This window comes from Oncorhynchus nerka, linkage group LG7, assembly GCF_034236695.1.
Source record: "Oncorhynchus nerka isolate Pitt River linkage group LG7, Oner_Uvic_2.0, whole genome shotgun sequence".
Classification (NCBI taxonomy): Eukaryota; Metazoa; Chordata; class Actinopteri; order Salmoniformes; family Salmonidae; genus Oncorhynchus; species Oncorhynchus nerka.
The window spans coordinates 80,513,889-80,534,895 of NC_088402.1; the positions used below are offsets into that span (position 1 = coordinate 80,513,889).

General features: G+C 42.8%; 1 protein-coding gene across 1 annotated transcript in view; it reads left to right on the forward strand.

The window, feature by feature from the left end:
* The window catches only part of LOC115122977 (low-density lipoprotein receptor-related protein 1-like), a 298,647-nt gene that overhangs the window by 207,210 nt on the left and 70,430 nt on the right, over positions 1-21,007 (forward strand). Inside the window, exons 43-54 of the mRNA XM_065021093.1 lie at positions 11,871-12,060; positions 12,788-12,992; positions 13,872-14,064; positions 14,435-14,560; positions 16,076-16,204; positions 16,411-16,530; positions 17,354-17,467; positions 18,865-19,014; positions 19,281-19,403; positions 19,669-19,785; positions 19,978-20,106; positions 20,657-20,779. Coding sequence (XP_064877165.1) covers positions 11,871-12,060; positions 12,788-12,992; positions 13,872-14,064; positions 14,435-14,560; positions 16,076-16,204; positions 16,411-16,530; positions 17,354-17,467; positions 18,865-19,014; positions 19,281-19,403; positions 19,669-19,785; positions 19,978-20,106; positions 20,657-20,779 — 1,719 coding nt within the window. The remainder of the gene's footprint in view (positions 1-11,870; positions 12,061-12,787; positions 12,993-13,871; positions 14,065-14,434; positions 14,561-16,075; positions 16,205-16,410; positions 16,531-17,353; positions 17,468-18,864; positions 19,015-19,280; positions 19,404-19,668; positions 19,786-19,977; positions 20,107-20,656; positions 20,780-21,007) is intronic.

Genomic DNA, 21,007 nt, shown 5'->3' on the forward strand with positions numbered 1-21,007 from the left:
ATAAAAAGAGAGTCCACGCTCTATCTATATATAAAAAGAGAGTCCACGCTCTATCTATATACATAAAGAGAGTCCACGCTCTATCTATATACATAAAGAGAGTCCACGCTCTATCTATATACATAAAGAGAGTCCACGCTCTATCTATATACATATAGAGAGTCCACGCTCTATCTATACATAAAGAGAGTCCACGCTCTATCTATATATAAAAAGAGAGTCCACGCTCTATCTATACATAAAGAGAGTCCACGCTCTATCTATATATAAAAAGAGAGTCCACGCTCTATCTATATACATATAGAGAGTCCACGCTCTATCTATACATAAAGAGAGTCCACGCTCTATCTATATATAAAAAGAGAGTCCACGCTCTATCTATACATAAAGAGAGTCCACGCTCTATCTATATACATAAAGAGAGTCCACGCTCTATCTATATATAAAAAGAGAGTCCACGCTCTATCTATATACATATAGAGAGTCCACGCTCTATCTATACATAAAGAGAGTCCACGCTCTATCTATATATAAAAAGAGAGTCCATGCTCTATCTATATACATAAAGAGAGTCCACGCTCTATCTATATATAAAAAGAGAGTCCACGCTCTATCTATATACATAAAGAGAGTCCACGCTGTATCTATACATAGAGTCCACGCTCTATCTATATATAAAAAGAGAGTCCACGCTCTATCTATATATAAAAAGAGAGTCCACGCTCTATCTATATATAAAGAGTCCACGCTCTATCTATATATAAAAAGAGAGTCCACGCTCTATCTATATACATAAAGAGAGTCCACGCTCTATCTATATACATAAAGAGAGTCCACGCTCTATCTATATATAAAGTCCCAGTCATTTATTGGGTAAAATACCAACGTTTCTGGGAGTTTATATATACAGTGTGCGACTCTTTTTTTATATTTATATCGTCCACAAGTGACAAAACATTCTTGCTAATCCTTTCTACAATTGAGCAAGACCATTACTTTGCAGGCCAGATCACACACTCGTACACATACAGCTCTGATCAGTCTGTGATGTGATGAAGAGGAAAAAGCTAATGGCCTGAGTTGAGCTGAGCTGAGCTGATTGTGTTTATTGAAATGAAATGATGTTGAATAGGTTGTAAGACAGATCTTCTTCAAACCAAGCATGTGTTTCTAGGATCCATAGAATGTTTATCGAATGTCCATAGAGGGTCTTTTAATCTTCATTAAATATCCATAGAGTGTCCATAGAGGGTCCATAGTTAGTAACCCTTAGAATCCGGGTAGGGTTAGTGGTGAAGTATCTAGCTCCACAGTGTTGAAATGCTGCACCATGTCCCTGCCCCCCACCACACCTGTACACCCCCCTGCAACCCTCCCTAGCTCCATCAGATCCCTGCTGAACTTAGTGGACATGAACACGTAGAGGACGGGGTTAACCAACGTTGCAGAGGACGCCTTTAGGTAGATAAAGATGGCCACCGAGTGGTAGCCGGACGTACTGTGGGGTCACATCAGTACCTGTGGGTCTTACGTGACCCTAAAGGTACTGAAATATCTCATTTCCATAAGTATTCAGACCCTTTACTCAGTACTTTGTTGAAGCACCTTTGGCAGCGATTATAGCTTAGAGTCTTCTTGGGTATGACGCTACAAGCTTGGCACATCTGTATTTGGGGAGTTTCTCCAATTCTTCTTTGCAGATCCTCTCAAGCTCTGTCTGGGTGGATGGAGAATATCGCTGCACAGCTATTTTCAGGTCTCTCCAGAGATGTTCGATTGGGTTCAAGTCCGGGCTCTGGCTGTGCCACTCAAGGATATTCAGAGACTTGTCCCGGAGCCACTCCTGCGTTGTCTTGGCTGTGTGCTTAGGGTCATTGTCCTGTTGGAAGGTGAACCTTCGCCCCAGTCTGAGGTCCTGAGTGCTCTGGAGCAGGGATCTCCTTGTACTTTGCTCTGTTCATCTTTCCCTCAATCCTGACTAGTCTCGAAGTCCCTGCCTCTGAAAAACATTCCCACAGCATGATGCTGCCACCACCATGCTTCACTGTAGGGATGGTGCCAGGGTTCCTCCAGACGTGAAGCTTGGCATTCAGGCCAAAGAGTTCAATCTTGGTTTCATCAGACCAGAGAATCTTGTTTCTCATGGTCTGAAAGTCCTTTAGGTGCCTTTTGGCAAACTCCAAGCGGGCCGTTGTGGCTTTTACTGAGAAGTGGCTTCCGTCTGGCCACTCTACCATAAAGGCCTGATTGGTGGAGTGCTCCATCAGAGTGACCATCGGGATCATTGTCACCTCCCTGACCAAGGCCCTTCTCCCCAAATTGCTCAGTTTGGCCGAGCGGCCAACTCTAGGAAGAGTCTTGGTGGTTCCAAACTTCTTCCATTCAAGAATAATTGAGGCCACTGGATTGTTAGGGACCTTCAATGCTACAGAAATGTTTTGGTACTCTTCCCCAGATCTGTACCTCGACACAATCCTGTCTCGGAGCTCTACAGACAATTCCTTAGTTTGGTTTTTGCTCGACATGTACTGTCAACTGTGGGACCTTATATAGACAGGTGTGTGCCTTTCCAAAACATGTCCAATCAATTGAATTTACCACATGTTGTAGAAACATCTCAAGGATGATCAATGGAAACAGGATGCACCGGAGCTCAATTTAGAGTCTCATAGCAAAAGGTCTGAAAACCTATGTAAATAAGATATTTCTGTTTTCATTCTTAATAAATGTGCAAACATTTAAAGAAAAATGTATTTGCTTTGTCATTATGGGGTATTGTGTGTAGAATGATGAGGAAAATTGTTTTATTATCCATTTTAGAATAAGGTAACAAAATGTGGAAAAAGTCAAGGGGTCTGAATACTTTCCGAATGCACTGTAGGTGCAACACTAGAATGGATCATGGATATCCTGGCAACATGAAATAAGTGTTTTTAACGCTCGTCCTCTGGGTTCTTTCTTTCTAGTTTTAAATAGTTTTTAACTGTACGAAATCAATCAATCAATCGCCTCCTTCTCCGGCCAGCAAGGGTGGACATGACCAGGCAGTGACCCACCAGGCCCATCACCAGGATGAGGCCGTCCGGCATGGGCACCAAGACCTTCATTACCTCAGTCCCATCTGTCCCATATTCCTGGCCCCCACCACTACTACTGTTACCCAAAGCCCCCACCACTATTCTTCATCATCAGCATTTCACCACAGTTCTTTGTTGCAAAGCAAATTTGTATTGTATTTTATTCTGTTCTGTCCTCCAGAGACACAAGGCGGTGTTGATTCTTCTGACTACTAATGATCTATAATCCTGATGGTAATTATAATGGCAGACTGATAATAGGAGGCATAGCAGTAACATTGTCTATGACACCCTGACTCTCTGCCTGTACACTCTCCTACTGTTAAACCTTATCACTCAGAACCACATTGACTCTTCAATAAGTCGACTGACAGGTTCACTGAAGCGTTCTCAATGACACACAGCAGTTACCAGGGCACATAAGATTTAGAATCTTAAACAATGTATCTGTATCTGGGCTGTCGTTTCTTGAAAAGAATGCAGTTAAAAATCTCTCTGTTCAGCTTTGATAGACAAAGGGACCATTTGTGTCCTTGACGAGAAGGCAGCATCAATTCATGGAGATTCCCTAAGCAGTTTGTACTTGAGTTATAAAATGTTTTGCTTTATTTGTTAGTATGTACAGTCCCTTTTATCTGGGCCAGAACACCCAAGACTATGATCTCATAGGAGGGATGATTCAGAATCAGGGATGTAGTTCCAAAACTAGTTTTAATGATCCAAGATTACAAACACAAACACTTCTTCCTAGAGACTATGGTGTTGAGAGAGGAGTCCATCTCTGACATTGAAGTTGGCTGCAACAGTATTCCATATCAGTATTCCACCAAATTCTGGCCCTAAGCTTGTATTGTAAAATGTCAATCCAGTCTTGTCCTTGATGTTGTGTTGATTTGTTGAAACCAAGCAAAACTATAATACAAAATGATGGCCGTCGCTGTCGCTGGCAACCAACTCAGTTCTCATTAAAAGCAACCAATTCTACTTGATGTTAAGGGCCTGACAGCGGTGTCTGTAGTTTTATCGTCCATTATAGCCTATTCAGGGGTCACATCTGGCCCCAAATTCTGATTCCACAGATAGCTAGAGGAGAGGCTGAACAACCAGCTATGCTGAGAAAGAACGAGAGGACGAAAGAAGACTAGTAAAAAATGAGAACACAAGAAGAGAAAGAGGGCTTGTTTGTCTGTTGTCAATACTGTAGCAGCGCGGCTCTGTCAGATAGGTAATGTAGTCAGTACAGTAGCAGCACGGCTCTGTCAGATAGGTAATGTTGTCAGTACAGTAGCAGCACGGCTCTGTCAGATAGGTAATGTTGTCAGTAGAGTAGCAGCACGGCTCTGTCGGATAGGTAATGTAGTCAGTACTGTAACAGCACAGCTCTGTCAGATAGGTAATGTTGTCAGTACTGTAACAGCACAGCTCTGTCAGATAGGTAATGTTGTCAGTACTGTAGCATTGCGGCTCTGTCAGATAGGTAATGTTGTCAGTACTGTAGCAGCATGGCTCTGTCAGATGGGTAATGTTGTCAGTACTGTAGCAGCACGGCTCTGTCAGATAGGTAATGTTGTCAGTACAGTAGCAGCACGGCTCTGTCAGATAGGTAATGTTGTCAGTACAGTAGCAGCACGGCTCTGTCAGATAGGTAATGTTGTCAGTACAGTAGCAGCACGGCTCTGTCGGATAGGTAATGTAGTCAGTACTGTAACAGCACAGCTCTGTCAGATAGGTAATGTTGTCAGTACTGTAACAGCACAGCTCTGTCAGATAGGTAATGTTGTCAGTACTGTAACAGCACGGCTCTGTCAGATAGGTAATGTTGTCAGTACTGTAGCATTGCGGCTCTGTCAGATAGGTAATGTTGTCAGTACTGTAGCAGCACGGCTCTGTCAGATAGGTAATGTTGTCAGTACTGTAGCAGCACGGCTCTGTCAGATAGGTAATGTAGTCAGTACTGTAGCAGCACGGCTCTGTCAGATAGGTAATGTTGTCAGTACTGTAGCAGCACGGCTCTGTCAGATAGGTAATGTTGTCAGTACTGTAGCAGCACGGCTCTGTCAGATAGGTAATGTTGTCAGTACTGTAACAGCACGGCTCTGTCAGATAGGTAATGTTGTCAGTACTGTAACAGCACAGCTCTGTCAGATAGGTAATGTTGTCAGTACTGTAACGGCACGGCTCTGTCAGATAGGTCATGTTGTCAGTACTGTAACAGCACGGCTCTGTCAGATAGGTAATGTTGTCAGTACTGTAGCATTGCGGCTCTGTCAGATAGGTAATGTTGTCAGTACTGTAGCAGCATGGCTCTGTCAGATGGGTAATGTTGTCAGTACTGTAGCAGCACGGCTCTGTCAGATAGGTAATGTTGTCAGTACAGTAGCAGCACGGCTCTGTCAGATAGGTAATGTTGTCAGTACAGTAGCAGCACGGCTCTGTCAGATAGGTAATGTTGTCAGTACAGTAGCAGCACGGCTCTGTCGGATAGGTAATGTAGTCAGTACTGTAACAGCACAGCTCTGTCAGATAGGTAATGTTGTCAGTACTGTAACAGCACAGCTCTGTCAGATAGGTAATGTTGTCAGTACTGTAACAGCACGGCTCTGTCAGATAGGTAATGTTGTCAGTACTGTAGCATTGCGGCTCTGTCAGATAGGTAATGTTGTCAGTACTGTAGCAGCACGGCTCTGTCAGATAGGTAATGTTGTCAGTACTGTAGCAGCACGGCTCTGTCAGATAGGTAATGTTGTCAGTACTGTAGCAGCACGGCTCTGTCAGATAGGTAATGTTGTCAGTACTGTAACAGCACGGCTCTGTCAGATAGGTAATGTTGTCAGTACTGTAACAGCACAGCTCTGTCAGATAGGTAATGTTGTCAGTACTGTAACGGCACGGCTCTGTCAGATAGGTAATGTTGTCAGTACTGTAGCAGCATGGCTCTGTCAGATAGGTAATGTTATCAGTACTGTAGCAGCACGGATCTGTCAGATAGGTAATGTTGTCAGTACTGTAACAGCACAGCTCTGTCAGATAGGTAATGTTGTCAGTACTGTAGCAGCACGGCTCTGTCAGATAGGTAATGTTGTCAGTACTGTAACAGCACAGCTCTGTCAGATAGGTAATGTTGTCAGTACTGTAGCAGCACGGCTCTGTCAGATGGGTAATGTTGACAGTACTGTAACAGCACAGCTCCGTCAGATAGGTAATGTTGTCAGTACTGTAGCAGCACGGCTCTGTCAGATAGGTAATGTTGTCAGTACTGTAGCAGCACGGCTCTGTCAGATAGGTAATGTTGTCAGTACTGTAGCAGCACGGCTCTGTCAGATGGGTAATGTTGGCAGTACTGTAACAGCACAGCTCTGTCAGATAGGTAATGTTGTCAGTACTGTAGCAGCACGGCTCTGTCAGATGGGTAATGTTGTCAGTACTGTAGCAGCACGGCTCTGTCAGATAGGTAATGTTGTCAGTACTGTAGCAGCACGGCTCTGTCAGATAGGTAATGTTGTGTCAGTACGGCTCTGTCAGATAGGTAATGTTGTCAGTACTGTAGCAGCACGGCTCTGTCAGATAGGTAATGTTGTCAGTACTGTAGCAGCACGGCTCTGTCAGATGGGTGATGTAATTACGTCGGTAAACAGTTTGTAATATCAATAAGGCACCTCAAGGAATTGTGGTTGCATCGTGCCGAAGAACAGCCCTTAGCCGTGGTATATTAGCTATATACCACACCCCCTTGTGCTTTATTGTTTAATTATATGCTGGGTATTTCGAGCCCTGATGCTGATTGGCTGACAGCTGTGGTATATCACACCTTATACCACGGGTATGACAAAACATTTATTAGCATTAAGGCACCTCGGGGGTTTGTGGTATGTTGGATCACAACCCCTTGGGGCTTATGGCTTACAGTAAATACACACTTGTCTTTAGGGTTAGATATTGTAATACACTCTAGTCTTTAGGCTTAGATATAGTAATACACACTAGTCTTTAGGGTTAGATATTGTAATACACTCTAGTCTTTAGGGTTAGATATAGTAATACACACTAGTCTTTAGGGTTAGATATAGTAATACACACTAGTCTTTAGAGTTAGATATTGTAATACACTCTAGTCTTTAGGGTTAGATATAGTAATACACTCTAGTCTTTAGGGTTAGATATAGTAATACACACTAGTCTTTAGGGTTAGATATTGTAATACCTTCTAGTCTTTAGGGTTAGATATTGTAATACACTCTAGTCTTTAGGGTTAGATATAGTAATACACTCTAGTCTTTAGGGTTATATATAGTAATACACACTAGTCTTTAGGGTTAGATATAGTAATACACACTAGTCTTTAGGGTTAGATATAGTAATACACACTAGTCTTTAGGGTTAGATATAGTAATACATACTAGTCTTTAGGGTTAGATATAGTAATACATACTAGTCTTTGGGTTAGATATAGTAATACATACTAGTCTTTAGGGTTAGATACAGTAATACACACTAGTCTTTAGGGTTAGATATAGTAATACATACTAGTCTTTAGGGTTAGATATAGTAATACACACTAGTATTTAGGTACTGGTTGTCTTTAGGGTTAGATATAGTAATACACACTAGTCTTTAGGGTTAGATATAATCAAATCAAATCAAATGTTATTTGTCACATACACATGGTTAGCAGATGTTAATGCGAGTGTAGCGAAATGCTTGTGCTTCTAGTTCCGACAATGCAGTAATAACCAACAAGTAATCTAACTAACAATTCCAAAACTACTGTCTTACACACACAAGTGTAAGGGGATAAAGAATATGTACATAAAGATATGTGAATGAGTGATGGTACAGAGCGGCATAGGCAAGATACAGTAGATGGTATCGAGTACAGTATATACATATGAGATGAGTATGTAAACAAAGTGGCATAGTTAAAGTGGCTAGTGATACATGTATTACATAAAGATGCAGTAGATGATATAGAGTACAGTATATACGTATACATATGAGATGAATAATGTAGGGTATGTAAACATTATATTAGGTAGCATTGTTTAAAGTGGCTAGTGATATATTTTACATCATTTCCCATCAATTCCCATTATTAAAGTGGCTGGAGTTGAGTCAGTGTGTTGGCAGCAGCCACTCAATGTTAGTGGTGGCTGTTTAACAGTCTGATGGCCTTGAGATAGAAGCTGTTTTCAGTCTCTCGGTCCCAGCTTTGATGCACCTGTACTGACCTCGCCTTCTGGATGATAGCGGGGTGAACAGGCAGTGGCTCGGGTGGTTGTTGTCCTTGATGATCTTTATGGCCTTCCTGTGACATCAGGTGGTGTAGGTGTCCTGGAGGGCAGGTAGTTTGCCCCCGGTGATGCGTTGTGCAGACCTCACTACCCTCTGGAGAGCCTTACGGTTGTGGGCGGAGCAGTTGCCGTACCAGGCGGTGATACAGCCCGCCAGGATGCTCTCGATTGTGCATCTGTAGAAGTTTGTGAGTGCTTTTGGTGACAAGACGAAATTCTTCAGCCTCCTGAGGTTGAAAAGGCGCTGCTGCGCCTTCTTCACGATGCTATCTGTGTGGGTGGACCAATTCAGTTTGTCTGTGATGTGTACGCCGAGGAACTTAAAACTTGCTACCCTTTCCACTACTGTTCCATCGATGTGGATAGGGGGGTGTTCCCTCTGCTGTTTCCTGAAGTCCACAAGGGTTAGGGTTAGATATAGTAATACACACTAGTCTTTAGGGTTAGATATAGTAATACACACTAGTCTTTAGGGTTAGATATAGTAATACACACTAGTCTTTAGGGTTAGATATAGTAATACACACTAGTCTTTAGGGTTAGATATAGTAATACACACTAGTCTTTAGGGTTAGATATAGTAATACACACTAGTCTTTAGGGTTAGAGATAGTAATACACACTAGTCTTTAGGTACTGGTTGTCTTTAAGGTTAGATATAGTAATACACACTAGTCCTTAGGTACTGGTTGTCTTTAGAGTCAGCATATGGATTGTGCTACCAGGGCTGGTAAAACCCTTGATCATTGTTATTCTAACTTCCGCAACGCATATAAGGCCCTCCCCCGCCCTCCTTTTGGAAAAGCTGACCACGACTCCATTTTGTTGCTCCCAGCCTATAGACAGAGACTAAAACAGGAGGCTCCCGTGCTCAGGTCTGTTCAACGCTGGTCGGACCAATCTGATTCCACGCTTCAAGATTGCTTCGATCACATGGACTGGGATGTGTTCCCATTGCGTCAAACAACAACATTGACGAATACGCTGATTCGGTGAGCGAGTTTATTAGCAAGTGCATCGGCGATGCCAGAATCCGTGGATTGAAGGCAGTATTCGCTCGAAACTGAAAGAGCAAACCACTGCTTTTATCCAGGGCAAGGTGACCGGAAACATGACCGAATACAAACAGTGTAGCTATTCCCTCCGCAAGGCAATCAAACAACAACAATCAAACGGCCTACAGGGAGGAGGTGAGGGCCCTCGGAGTATGGTGTCAGGAAAATAACCTCACACGCAACGTCAACAAAACAAAGGAGATGATCGTGGACTTCAGGAAACAGCAGAGGGATCACCCCCCTATCCACATCGACGGGACAGTAGTGGAGAGGGTAGTAAGTTTTAAGTTCCTCGGCGTACACATCACAGACAAACTGAATTGGTCCACCCACACAGATAGCATCGTGAAGAAGGCGCAACAGCGCCTATTCAACCTCAGGAGGCTGAAGAAATTCGGCTTGTCACCAGAAGCACTCACAAACCTTTACAGATGCACAATCGAGAGCATCCTGTCGGGCTGTATCACCGCCTGGTACGGCAACTGCGCCGACCACAACCGTAAGGCTCTCCAGAGGGTAGTGAGGTCTGCACAACGCATCACCGGGGGCAAACTACCTGCCCTCCAGGACACCTACACCACCTGATGTCACAGGAAGGCCATAAAGATCATCAAGGACAACAACCACCCGAGCCACTGCCTGTTCACCCCGCTATCATCCAGAAGGCGAGGTCAGTACAGGTGCATCAAAGCAGGGACCGAAAACTGAAAAACAGCTTTTATCTCAAGGCCATCAGACTGTTAAACAGCCACCACTAACATTGAGTGGCTGCTGCCAACATACTGACTCAACTCCAGCCACTTTAATAATGGAAAAATCACTAGCCACTTGAAACAATGCCACTTAACATAATGTTTACATACCCTACATTACTCATCTCATATGTATATACTGTACTCTATACCACCTACTGCATCTTGCCTATGCCGTTCTGTACCATCACTCACTCATATATTTTTTATGTACATATTCTTCATCCCTTTACACTTGTGTGTATAAGGTAGTTGTTGTGAAATTGTTAGGTTCGATTTATCGTTGGTTATTACTGCATTGTTGGAACTAGAAGCACCAGCATTTCGCTACACTCGCATTAACATCTGCTAACCATGTGTATGTGACAAATATAATCTGATTTGATTTGATATAGTAATACACACTAGTCTTTAGGGTTAGATATAGTAATACACACTATTCTTTAGGTACTGGTTGTCTTTAGCGTTAGATATAGTAATACACACTTGTCTTTAGGGTTAGATATAGTAATACATACTAGTCTTTAGGTACTGGTTGTCTTTAGGGTTAGATATAGTAATACATACTAGTCTTTAGGTACCGGTTGTTTTTAGTTGCACTAGGGTTGATTTGCACCCCTACTCCCCCATCCACCTTAACACCAGGGAGAAAAATAAGAAATCATTGACTTTTGAACATGAGCAAACAGTTACAGACGTCCAGGATTTTATTATTGAGCAATTGTCATAAAAATGGTCAGTGGTGTGACAACAGCAGATGCTGGAAACTCTGAGAAAAGCTCATAAGGGATGAACCTTGAAAGAGCCTATAGGGAATTATGTAATGTGAACTCTCTTCTGACTTGTATGGACAGGGCCATATAACAAGGTTTCCTACTGCCATGTAAATGTCTGGACAGTTAACCATGCTTGCCACTTATTCCATCTTTTGAAGATAATTCATGATTAGAGATGAATCCTCGCCTTCAGGCACCTCATAGATAGGTTCACTCCCTTTGCCAGCTCTACACAGATACAGAAGGCGTTCCCTTTCCTTTTTTCTACTGTAGATGTTTGGACTTTGTCCTCCTTAGCTCTTTTTGTCTGTTTGCTAGTGAACCACGAAGGTCTGTGACAGTAATATTGCCCTTGTTATGACCCCAACACTAAATATCGACTGTCCCACTCCCTCAATAGGGCCTACACCTTTAATGGCTGTCTGTCCCTCTCTCTCTCTCTCTCTCTCTCTCTCTCTCTCTCTCTCTGTCTCTCTCTCTCGCTCTCTCTCTCTCTTTCTCTCTGTCTCTCTCTCTCTCTCCCTCTCTCTCTCTCTCTTTCTCTCTCTCTCCTCTCTCTCCCTCCTCTCTCTCTCTCTGTCTCTCTCTCTGTCTCTCTCTTGTCTCTCTCTCTCTGTCTCTGTCTCTCTCTCTCTCTCTCTCTCTCTCTCTCTCTCTCTCTCTCTCTCTGTCTCTCTCTCTCTCTCTCTCTCTCTCTCTCTCTCTCTCTCTCTCTCTCTCTCTCTCTGTCTCTCTCTCTCTCTGTCTCTCTCTCTCTCTGTCTCTCTCTCTCTCTCTCTCTCTCTGTCTCTCTCTCTCTCTGTCTCTCTCTCTGTCTCTCTCTCTCTTTGTCTCTCTCTCTGTCTCTCTCTCTCTCTCTCTCTCTCTCTCTCTCTCTCTCTCTCTCTCTCTCTCTCTCTCTCTCTCTCTCTCTCTACCCCAGATGTAGGCTCAGTGGAGGGCTTGGCGTACCACCGTGGCTGGGACACCCTCTATTGGACCAGTTACACCACCTCCACCATCACCCGGCACACGGTCGACCAGGGCCGACCGCAGGCCTACGACCGCAACACCGTGGTCACCATGTCTGGAGACGACCACCCCAGGGCCTTTGTGCTGGACGAGTGTCAGGGGTGAGTGGCAGTGATGTTCTTTGTTTAAAAAAATACTGTATAAATAAATTGTAGAATTGAAGTGGTGTGAATTACTTTTAAAAGCCCCTGAAATGTTGGTCTAGATTCAATATGCTTGTTGTAGGCCAAAGGCCGGCAGATGGCGATATTGATCTGGTATTGTTGGTTCCATCTTACCATCCAAACATATTGTATGCAACTTGCAATACGCTGGTATCCCCTGTGGACCATGCTAGTGGCTAATGCTACTTCCTAATGTTGTGCCCTGCGTCCAGCCAGGTGTAAACAACTAACTGCTGCAACCTGATTTGCTACAATCGATACGCAACATCCGGGCCTAGTATTCCTAGGTATTAGTCACTTTAGCATGGTGGTGGAAAATGTTTTCCTACAGAAAGTATGTTTTTTTCAGCCTTCTCACCATTAAATCTAGTTAAAGAGGAAATTGATGCCTTTGCAGCCTGAATGGAGAAAGTTTAGGTACGAACCGGTCCATACGAGTGTATTGCCAGCTGCCTACAATGTGTTTGGATGGTAAGATGGAAACGACTCAATGCCGGCCTTTGAACTATGCTCTTCGATGACTACAAGATTTGATTCGATGGATGAAATGTCAACCGCAGCTGTTCGTCACTTTATTAGTCCGTTAGCGGAGTAATTTATTCACTGACTCCATTACTGTCTGTTTATTATGTATAAAAACTACATGTAACTGTCCCTCTACTAGTCTGATGTTCTGGACCAACTGGAATGAGCAGTCTCCCAGTATCATGCGTGCCAGTCTGTCTGGTGCCAACGTGCTGGTGATCATCGGTAATGACATCCGCACCCCCAACGGCCTGGCCATAGATCACCGCGCAGAGAAACTCTACTTCTCTGATGCCACACTGGACAAGATAGAGCGCTGCGAGTACGACGGCAGCAACCGCTACGTGAGTCACTTCCGTTACCTGTGTCAACTCTGTTACCTGTGTCACTTCTGTTACCTGTGTCAACTCTGTTACCTGTGTCAACTCTGTTACCTGTGTCAACTCTGTTACCTGTGTCAACCCCGTTACCTGTGTCAACTCTGTTACCTGTGTCACTTCTGTTACCTGTGTCAACCCTGTTACCTGTGTCAACCCTGTTACCTGTGTCAATCCCGTTACCTGTGTCAACTCTGTTACCTGTGTCACTTCTGTTACCTGTGTCAACTCTGTTACCTGTGTCACTTCCGTTACCTGTGTCAACTCTGTTACCTGTGTCACTTCTGTTACCTGTGTTACTTCTGTGACCTGTGTCAACTCTGTTACCTGTGTCAACTCTGTTACCTGTGTCAACCCTGTTACCTGTGTCAACTCTGTTACCTGTGTCAACTCTGTTACCTGTGTCAACTCTGTTACCTGTGTCAACTCTGTTACCTGTGTCAACTCTGTTACCTGTGTCAACTCTGTTACCTGTGTCAACTCTGTTACCTGTGTCAACTCTGTTACCTGTGCCAACTCTGTTACCTGTGTCAACCCTGTTACCTGTGCCAACTCCGTTACCTGTGTCAACCCTGTTACCTGTGCCAACTCCGTTACCTGTGTCAACTATGTTACCGGTGTCAACTCTGTTACCTGTGTCAACTCCTTGCGACAGAGTCACTATAGACTCCTAGGATCAGCAGATGTATGATTTGTTTTTAGTCATTATCGAAAAAATATCTCTTATTTTTGATTGTGAGAGTATTGTGCCTTCGGTCTAAATTAAGCACTTCTAATCCTGGTGTTTATAAACCAACCACTTTCGTGTGGCCAACTTTTTACTAACCATGTGACTGCCCCCCATAGGTGGTGGTGAAGAATGAGCCAGTGCATCCGTTTGGCCTGGCGGTGTATGGGGACTACATCTTCTGGACTGATTGGGTCCGCAGGGCCGTGCTCAGAGCTGACAAGTTTGTGGGCAGAGACATGAGGTTACTGAGAAATGACATCCCCCAGCAGCCAATGGGAATAATCGCTGTGGCCAACGACACCAACAGCTGTGAGTGGTGGAACTCATAGGTCAAAAGTGGGTGGGGCATTTATGCTGAGGAACTACCAGAAAGAAAGATGGTTTCAAATTGTTCTATTTAATCATGTCCAAATAGATTTTGATCAATTGATTGGTATTGGTATTTCATTAGGATACCCCTTAGCTGTTTACAAAAGCAACAGATACTTGTCCTTGTGCCCACACAAAACATAAAACATGGCATAATACAGAACATGAATTAACCAGATTTACATTTTATTTGTCACATGCTTTGTAAACAACAGGTGTAAACTAACAGTGAAATGCTTTCTTACGGGCCAACAATGCAAAAACAAAACATAATAACACAAGGAATACGCTTACGATTGTTCCTCACCAGGTGAGTTCTCCCCCTGTCTGACCAACAACGGGGGTTGTCAGGACCTATGTCTGCTCACCTCAGATGCGAGGGTCAACTGTAGTTGCCGTGGAGACCGCAGACTCCTGGAGGACAACAGCTGTTCAGGTGAGAAGGGGCGGGGCACAGATGGAGCAGCGTTGGTTGGATGCGCTATACTTGGGCGAGGAGTAACGTTGCAGTAGTCTTCCAAAGCCAGACTCTGAGGAGCAGTAGAAACCAGGGCTACCTTGTCTGAGACCTGAACACTGGTGTTAATCCACTGAGTAAAATGCTAATTGTGATGACGATGATCTGATCAGTCCAAGGACATGTCAATACCTCCTCGTTTAATTAGGGATCGGCGTCTCGTCAACGGGACAGTTGTAAATCATGTAGCGCCTTGTGTCAGATTTTAGAGAAACAACAAATGTCGGTACATAAGTGTCTTATATCATCTGAAATTCTTGTTAATATAACTGCACTGTCCAATTTACAGTAGCTGTTACTGCGAAAAAATTCCATGCTATTGTTTGAGGAGAGCTAACAACAGAACACTTTTTTTCACCGCGATAGGCTTGACAAATTCACCTTGTGTACTTACATTCTGAAATCTTGATCTGATTTATCATCCGAAGGGTCCCAAAGATAACATGAAGTGTCCTTTGGTTAGATAAAATCCTATTTCATATCCTAAAAAGGTCCATATAGCATGCACGATTGATTTTGTATTTCCACTCGCTCAATTTGCAAAGAAAGGAATCTGTGAAAATCTATCCCTAAACGTTGTTTCAACCAGTCAAATCCCATTTGTATGTATTCCTCAGAGATCCTAGAATGTAACCATACTTCACTATATCATTAGGGGTGTAGTATATCCTATAGGACACCATGTTTGGTCAGAGAGCGATGCCTTCATGGCACGACGATGGCGCGGGCGGTCTTCACTTGATCGACTCTAACTTATTCAAATAAGCACCAATCGGGGTCAAACAAAGCTATCTAGATAGCCAAAGAGCTGTGCTTTGCGGGAGTATCCAGAAACCCTGTATATTGTGCGACAGCATGCCTTTTAGTTTTGGACAAAAATTATAAGAATATTCATAGATATGAAGTTGTGAAAACTGGTTGTGTTGTAAATATTTCACTTATAATATGGCTACTAGTACTGGAAAAGCTAAATCAAAGTCCAAGTTTAAAGATTTGACGATATTCTTGCAGAAAAATGTAATATGAATGCTTTTCCCAAATGTACCTGGGTGACTTCACACTAAATGTCATGTAGTTCGCTCATACTTCAAGTTATCGGTCTGAACTTTGCACATACACTGCTACCATCTTGTGGACACCATCGGAATTACAACCAGAGTGATGGCTAGAACTGGGACCTTTCTGTTGCATTTCAAAGATGGTGGTAGAAAAAAAAATGATTGTTTTGTTCTTTCTATTTTCTTCTACCAGATCTATTGTGTTATATTATTCTACATTCAATTCACATTTCCACAAACTTCAAAGTGTTTCCTTTCAAATGGTCATTTTAGGCGAAAATTGAAAAGAAAAGGGGGCCCTATTAAAAGGGTCCAGTCTGGTTAGGATACATGGTGCTGACTCTATCTCCATCTCTCCTTGGTCCTACTACTGTAGCTCTGAACGCATTGTGTGGTAGTGTGGATGACTTTGAGTGTGGCAACGGGGATTGCATCAACTACAGCCTGACCTGTGATGGCATGGCCCACTGCAAGGACAAGTCAGATGAGAAACAGTCCTACTGCGGTGAGTCTTTGTGCGTACGAGCATGTGTCTGCTTGCGCAATGCATGTCTGCAATCTGAGTACTCGGAATCTAGGCTTGAATTACATTGTCAGTTAGATCTTTGTACCACAAAAAATTGGATGTCAGTTTAATTTCAGGAGATAGAATTTAGTCATAGTAAGACAACTGGAGAACAACTCTTCTAATGCTGCTCTTCCTCTCTGCAGCGAACCGTCTGTGTAAGAAAGGCTACAGGCGATGTATTAATGGACGCTGTATCGGCCACATGTTCTGGTGTGACGGGACTGACGACTGTGGAGATCACTCAGACGAGCTGCCCTGCAACAGTAAGTCCTGTATGTGTGTGTGTGTCATAGTGTGACTGTGTGTGTGTCATAGTGTGACTGTATGCGTGTGTGTTGTGGTGTGACTATGTGTGTGTCATAGTGTGACTGTGTGTGTGTTGTGTGTGTGTCATAGTGTGACTGTATGCGTGTGTGTTGTGGTGTGACTATGTGTGTGTCATAGTGTGACTATGTGTGTCATAGTGTGACTGTATGTGTGTCATAGTGTGACTGTATGCGTCTGTGTTGTGGTGTGACTATGTGTGTGTCATAGTGTGACTGTATGTGTGTGTGTGTGTGTGTGTGTGTGTCATGGTGTGACTGTGTGTGTGTCATGGTGTGACTGTGGGTGTGTGTGTGTCATGGTGTGACTGTGTGTGTGCGTGTGTGTGTGTGTCATGGTGTGACTGTGTGTGTGTCCATATTACTATATCCATTGTGTTGTGTGTGTGTCATGGTGTGACTGTGTGTGTGTGTGTGTGTCATGGTGTGACTGTGTGTGTGTGTGTCATGGTGTGACTGTGTGTGTGTCCATATTACTATATCCATTGTGTTGTGTGTGTCAGGGTGTGACTGTGTGTGTGTGTGTGTGTGTGTGTGTGTGTGTGTGTGTGTGTGTGTGTGTGTGTGTGTGTGTGTGTGTGTGTGTGTGTGTGTGTGTCATGGTGTGACTGTGTGTGTGTGTCCATATTACTATATCCATTGTGTTGTGTGTGTCATGGTGTGTGTGTGTGTGTGTGTGTGTGTGTGTGTGTGTGTGTCATGGTGTGACTGTGTGTGTGTGTCCATATTACTATATCCATTGTGTTGTGTGTGTGTTCTCCAGTGACCCTCTGCAAAGCTGCAGAGTTCCGGTGTCGAGATGGAAGCTGCATCTCCAACTCCAGCCGCTGTGACCAGGTGGTCAACTGTGAGGACGCCAGTGATGAGATGAACTGCTGTAAGTCTACAGGCCGTCTTTACATGTTGGATATCTGTTGAATAAAAATCGTTAAAGCTATTTCTCTGACCCATCCTGTATCAGTAATGAAGAACTGCAGGTCAGCTTGGATTCCTCTGACACTATTCCCTGTGCATTATGACATGGCCCAGACTGTAGTAGTGTACTATTTATTTTGAATTACATTACCTTTATTTAACCAAGTAGGCCCTATATAGGGGATATGATGCACTTTCATACACACTCCATGTTGAATGTACAGATAATACTCCCCCACAACTAACCACTAATGTCACCAGTGTTGGAAAAGTAAACTATTGTCATACTGAAGTAAAGGTAAAGATATCCTCATAGAAAATGACTTAAGTAAAAGTAAAGATATCCTCATAGAAAATGACTGAAGTAAAGGTAAAGATATCCTCATAGAAAATGACTTAAGTAAAAGTAAAGATATCCTCATAGAAAATGACTTAAGTAAAAGTAAAGATATCCTCATAGAAAATGACTTAAGTAAAGGTAAAGATATCCTCATAGAAAATGACTTAGAAAATGTAAAAGTAAAGATATCCTCATAGAAAATGACTTAAGTAAAAGTAAAGATATCCTCATAGAAAATGACTTAAGTAAAAGTAAAGATATCCTCATAGAAAATGACTTAAGTAAAGGTAAAGATATCCTCATAGAAAATGACTTAAGTAAAAGTAAAGATATCCTCATAGAAAATGACTTAAGTAAAAGTAAAGATATCCTCATAGAAAATGACTTAAGTAAAAGTAAAGATATCCTCATAGAAAATGACTTAAGTAAAGGTAAAGATATCCTCATAGAAAATTACTTAAGTAAAAGTAAAGATATCCTCATAGAAAATTACTTAAGTAAAGGTGAAAGTCACCCAGTAAAATATTACTTGAGTGAAAGTCTAAAAGTATTTGGTTTGAAATATACTTCAGTATAAAAAGTAAATGTAATTGCTAAAATATACTTAAGTATCAAAAGTAAAAGTATAAATCATTTCACATTCCTTCTATTAAGAAAACCAGACACCACAATTTAATTTTTATTTACGGATAGCCAGGGGTGCACTCAGACACCATTTTACAAACAAAGCATTTATGTTTAGTGAGTCCGCCAGATCAGAGGCAGTAGGAATACCCAGGGATGTTCTCTTGATACGTGTGTGAATTGGACCGTTTTCCTGTCCTGCGAAGCATTCAAAATGTAATAAGTACTTTTGGGTGTCAGGAAAAATGTGTGGAGTAAAAAGCAAAAGATGTCAACAATATAAATAGTAAAGTACAGATACCCCAAAAAACTACTTACGTAGTACTTTAAAGTATTTTTACTGAAGTACTTTACACCACTGAATGCCACTGATGTATAATGTCCCTCCTCCCCAGTGCCAACTGACTGTTCTCGCTACTTCCGTCTGGGGGTGAAGGGGGCGACCTTCCAGAGCTGTGAGAGGACCACACTGTGCTACCTGCCTTCCTGGAAATGTGACGGTAACAACGACTGTGGAGACTTCTCAGACGAGAGGAACTGCCCAGGTAACAGACAGATCTTGCCTTTCTCCTTTTAGGGCCTTTTTTTCAGCATTTCATGGGTTCAAATAGTATGTGTTTACTTTCAAACACTTTGAGCATTTGCTTTAGCCTGCCTGGGAGTGCCAAAATGCACTTTTGGGACTATTCTATTAGTTACATTGCGCAGGCAACAAAGCATAGCTATTTGTACCACAGGTCTGACTCATAGCAGAACTTTATACGATATTCAAAACTGTTATTTTGTATTTATTATATACACTCTCTACCAGACAAGAAGAAGCTGAAGTGCCCAGTAAACTTCTTTGCGTGCCCCAGTGGTCGCTGTATCCCTATGAGCTGGACCTGTGACAAGGAGAACGACTGTGAGAACGGCGCTGACGAGACCCACTGTGGTCAGTCTACTTGCCCTATATAGATACCTTCTGTCCTTCCCCCATTCCCTTAGCTGATGGAATACACAACTTTGAACTGTACTGTAGTGACACAAAGATCAAAACAGTGTTTTCAATAGATAAACACAACAACCACGGGATCAAAGTTGAATAGTTCATTCAAATAAGTAATTTCAATATATTGTGGTAAATTTGGTGATAAATGTATTCTGAAACAAATGTAACCCAGATTACGTTGAATAAAAATGTTCCTCTGTCTTTGCAGATAAGTTCTGTACGTCCACTGAGTTTGAGTGTGGGAACCATCGCTGTATCTCGAACCACTGGGTGTGTGACGGTGCCAACGACTGTGGGGACAAATCTGACGAGGACGACAGATGCAGTGAGTGACTCATCCCACACTTATATGATTTTTTGCCCATATCAGACACAGTTGTCTACCTTGTCAATTAAAAGATCAATAGATTTTATTTGTTGACAAATTAAATTAAATCTGTTGATGATTTTAATTGAATTTAAGACAACTAATAGTCTAGAGTTATCTAACCTGTTCATATCGCCTACGTCACCATAGAAACTAAGACGTGCAGCCCGGAGGCGTTCCAGTGTCCCGGCACTCATGTGTGTGTCCCTCAGCGCTGGAAGTGTGACGGGGACAAGGACTGTCTGGACGGGGCTGACGAGAGCATCAAGGCTGGCTGCTGTGAGTGGGAGTCTTCTACAGTTCTGTTCATGCACTTTGGTTTGGTGAGATAGCAACAGCATTTGTCTGCTGTGAGTAGCGTGAGGACAACCGCAACACATTCACAAATGTCCTAATAATTACCACAGTTGATCTGAAGTGGATTTAGTAACTGTGTCTATATGACTGGTACCCATCAAGGCTGGCTTCAGTGAGTAGGAGAAGGACACGTTAAACACTTCCACTAAATCTCTCATAAGACTCATTTGAGTCACACGGCTCTATTGGGTTTGGATAATGCAACCAATTATAAACTACAACATTTCGCTGGGTTATTAATAGATGAATGGGAAGACATGGGACTTCCATTGTCTTTTTATGATTCATCTTAATGATTTGATTAGCAGAGGATCTGCAGACTATTGTTAGACTGCTAAGGGTATGTATCATTCATTCTTGCAATAGCCTCTGTTTGCTAATCCTTTCTCTGTCTATTTATCTCTTCTTTTTATGTCTGTCTGTGTCTCTGTCTGTGTCTCTGTCTATGTCTCTGTGTCTCTCTCTCTGTCAGTGTACAACAACACCTGTGATGAGAATGAGTTCATGTGTCAGAACAGACATTGTATCCCCAAGCACTTTGTGTGTGACCATGACATGGACTGCTCTGACGGATCAGACGAGTCCCCAGAGTGTGGTGAGTGTTTGTGATGCAGCATGACAACAGAGGAGAAGAGAAAGGGCTATGGAGAGATGGACAGAGAGAACAGGGTTAAATGAGAGATGGGCAGAGAGAACAGGGTTAAATGAGAGATGGGCAGAGAGAATGGGGTTAAATGAGAGATGGACAGAGAGAACAGGGTTAAAAGAGATGGACAGAGAGAATGGGGTTAAATGAGAGATGGGCAGAGAGAACGGGGTTAAA